This window comes from Onychostoma macrolepis, chromosome 08, assembly GCF_012432095.1.
Source record: "Onychostoma macrolepis isolate SWU-2019 chromosome 08, ASM1243209v1, whole genome shotgun sequence".
Lineage (NCBI taxonomy): Eukaryota > Metazoa > Chordata > Actinopteri > Cypriniformes > Cyprinidae > Onychostoma > Onychostoma macrolepis.
The window spans coordinates 1,615,448-1,619,195 of record NC_081162.1 but is presented as its reverse complement, the minus strand read 5'-3'; the positions used below and the strand labels follow the sequence as shown (position 1 = coordinate 1,619,195).

At 37.8% G+C, this 3,748-nt stretch overlaps 1 protein-coding gene across 2 annotated transcripts in view; it reads left to right on the top strand.

The window, feature by feature from the left end:
• Positions 1-357: 357 nt before the first annotated feature.
• Positions 358-3,748, top strand: part of si:ch73-236j9.2 (solute carrier family 35 member E2A) — a 12,580-nt gene continuing 9,189 nt past the window's right edge. The window contains exons 1-3 of one of the 2 annotated variants that reach the window (XM_058785626.1): positions 358-710; positions 2,467-2,777; positions 3,085-3,220. In XM_058785626.1, the coding sequence (XP_058641609.1) occupies positions 2,507-2,777; positions 3,085-3,220 (407 nt within the window). In that variant the 5' untranslated portion in view covers positions 358-710; positions 2,467-2,506. The remainder of the gene's footprint in view (positions 711-2,466; positions 2,778-3,084; positions 3,221-3,748) is intronic. The other variant, XM_058785625.1, reaches the window with a different exon arrangement.

Genomic DNA, 3,748 nt, shown 5'->3' with positions numbered 1-3,748 from the left:
TGTCTTCCAATGAATGCTGTAAACTTCAAGCAAAGAACTTATATTGACTTCTATACTCTTTTTTTTTTTTTTTTAAACTAATGCTCAAAAATCCAAAACAATATACAAAAAGTAATACAACCATCAACATAAAATGATAAGCATTAATAACAAAAAATGAAAAAACAAAAAAACAAACACGAAATAATAATAATAAAAAATAAATTAATCTGAATCAATGAAAGGTGTTGAAGAGGTGGTCTGCCAGAGAAAACTCAGGCGTGTCACGTGACGTCCGCGATGCGTCACGTGCGTCACTGAAAAATGGAGACAACTTCCGGGCCGCTAGACTCACTTTTGTGTGTGTGTGTGTGTGTGTTTTTAAACTTCCGCAAATTGTCGTTTATGTAGTGATTCCGGCCAAAGCTGCGCGCCGCTTGCGCAGCCCGATGGAGAGCGGAGGCGGTTCAGCTCGCTCTCAGACCGCGCAGAGTTACGCAGCTCGCGCTCAAACATCAGGAAACAGAAACAATGCGCGCAGAGACGAGCTGTTTTTCACACACTGCCGTGTGCTGAAGACGTGTCGCTATCTCTCTCTCTCTCACACACACACACACATGATTTGAGCTGAACTTTAGCCTCAGGTTCATCGAGGCATGTGAAGAAGTCGCTGGAGAGAGACGATGAAGTGTACTTCACTGTGGATTAAATGTCTCGGATGAACACACTGGGTTGAGTATTATATTTGTATTAAACACTATTATATCATGTACATGTGCTGGTATTTTGCATGCAGCAGAATCAAGTGTCGATGTGGCCATGTCTAATCCTCACTGCTCCTTATCGACTTCTGCTTTTGACTCATTTATTGTGTTGGAGAAATAATATCATTAACGGAATAGGCTTTTAGGCCATTTAAATGATCGAAAGTCCAAATAAACAAGCACACTGCGGCCATATTCTTGAATATATGAATCCATAAATACTCAACAAGTACTAGGACACTTTTACCTGTTGTCATTTCAACTAAACGACTTGTATTTGAGAGAAACACAGCAAATGTGATGAACTTGAGGAAAGTGCCTGAGTAAAGCATGCAGTGGCATTTAATGTAATGTATCTCACTGAATCCGACAGGCTTTCTGTTCATCTTAAAGCAGAGCGCATGTGCTGCATGCTTTACACAAAATGAATACATCTTTCTCAGTATTTGTTTTGTTTTCTAATACAAGTATCTAAACACACTTAAATCAGGATACATTTACAAAGATGCAAAATAAAGACTGAGAAATCAAAACAGAATGAAGTGCGTGCATAAAACAAGAACAAGGATCTGTCAATGAGGAATGAAAACTTTTGTTCTTGTTTTAATCATAAACTTTAGCCTGTTCTGATCAGTTATATCATTTAAGTAAGATTCTTATCATTTGTTATTTTGCTCCTCAAATAAATGTATTGATTTCTGAATCTTTAGGCAGAAATCTCTTCGGTGTGATCAGAAGTACAGTTAGGGTTTGGCTCAGATGTGTGAATCCGAGCTATTCAAGCCTTGAATGACTGCGAAACACTCATGTTTGGAGAACACACGCTACCAGTCGAACGTTTCTGAACCGGAAGATTTGTAATGTTTTTAAAGCATTTATTTGATCCAAAGTACAGCAAACGCAGTAATATTGTGAAATATTTTTACTATTTAAAATATCTGTGTTCTGTTTGAATATGTGTTAAACTGTAATTTATTTCTGTGATGCGCAGCTGTATTTTCAGCATCATTACTGCAGTCTTCAGCGTCACATGATCTTCAGAAATCATTCTAATATGCTGATTTGCTGCTCAAGAAACATTTATTATTATGGTGAAAACATCTAAATAGAATTTTTTTCAGGTTTCTTTGATGAGTAGAAAGTTTAGAAGAACAGCATTTATCTGAAATAGAATAGAATAAATCTTTTGTAACATTATAAATGTCTTTATCATCACTTTTGATCAATTTAAAGCATTCTTGCCAAATAAAAGTGTTAATTTTGATCATTTCATTCCCATAAAAAATGATACCCGCTCCGAGCTTTTGAGTGGTATAGTGTGTAATGTTACAAAAGAATCCTGAAAAAATGAACTCAACTGTTTTCAACATTGATAATAATAATAAATGCTTCTCGAGCAGCAAATCAGCATATTATTATGATTTCTGAAGATCATGTGACGCTGAAGACTGCAGTAATGATGCTGAAAATACAGCTGTGCATCACAGAAATAAATAATATTTTAAAGTATATTCACATAGAACACAGATATTTTAATTAGTAAAAATATTTCACAATATTGTTGTACTTTGGATGAAATAAATGCAGGCTCGGTGAGCAGAAGAGACTTCTTTAAAAACATTAAAAATCTTACTGTTGAAAAAGTTTGACTGGTAGCGTGTGTTTATTCCTTCCGTCGTTTTCTTTCCATGGTCTGGTGTCTCAGTCTCTTATATGTGTGCAGATGTCCGTGTGGAGCAGCGTGTTCCTCGCGCTCCTGCAGCATGAGCGGCTCCGGGAAACGCTGGCTCTGGCCCTCGCTGGGCAGCTTCCGGCCGCGGTCGGAGCGAGTGCTGCTGGCCCGCAGCGAGAGCGCTCCTGGAGAGCCGGTGCTCAAGATCACCATCACTGAGACCACTGTGATCGAGGCGGACGCCGGCGTCTGGAGCTCCAGGGCTCTGACCCACCTGGCGCTCTGGTACTTCTTCAGCTTCTGCACGCTCTTCCTCAACAAGTACATTCTGTCTCTGCTGGAGGGAGAGCCGAGCATGCTGGGTGAGTTAACACTGATTCTTACACACAGATCCACTGTCTGTACAAAGACATGCTCGTGTGCTTTTGGCTTCAGTTTTCTGGATGAGATGTGACACGATATCAGTGACGTGCGAAACATACAAAAATGAGCATTTATATACGGATTAATTACAATGTAACAATCGCTATAGTAAAATTAGGTTTATTTTAAGGTGTCCTTGTTACACGTTACATATACACTACCATGTTTTCTGCTCACCAAGCCTGCATTTATTTGAGCCAAAGTACAGCAAACGCAGTAAAATTGTGAAATATATCTGTCTTTCAGGTGCTGTCCAGATGCTCTCCACGACTGTCATCGGCTGTGTGAAGATGTGTGTTCCTTGCCCCCTGTACAGTCACAAATCCCGCGCAGAATACCCCCCCAACTTCCTCATGATCATGCTGTTTGTGGGACTGATGAGGTGTGCTTGCACCCACAATCCTTCATTTCTTATTCATGTGTAATGCACACGGCTTCATTAATGCAATTTAGTGTCAGGATAATATAATATTATTTATTATAAATAATAAAAGGGAATATTTCATTTACATTGTTATTTAGTAGATGCTTTTATCCATTGAGGACAATGGAAGTAATCAAAATCAACAAAAGCAATGATAAACAAGTGCTTTGACGAGTCTCGGTTAGCTTAACACAGTACACGTAGCAAGGGTTTTTTTTGTTGTAGAGATAGAATAGAAAAAGAATAGAGAAAGCTAGTGTCAGAGGTATGTATGTATATATAAAACAAGCAGTTAGAAAACAAATAGAGTGCAAGTCTTAAAGGGTCATGTTTATTTTATTAAAAAAAGAAAACGAATAGATAAAATGGAATTAGAATAAAGAGTGCTAGAGTTAGAGGGTCAAATAAAGATATTTCGGTATTTGTATATGATAATAATAATAATAATATATCAATCAATATATAATATAAAATATTTCACCTCAA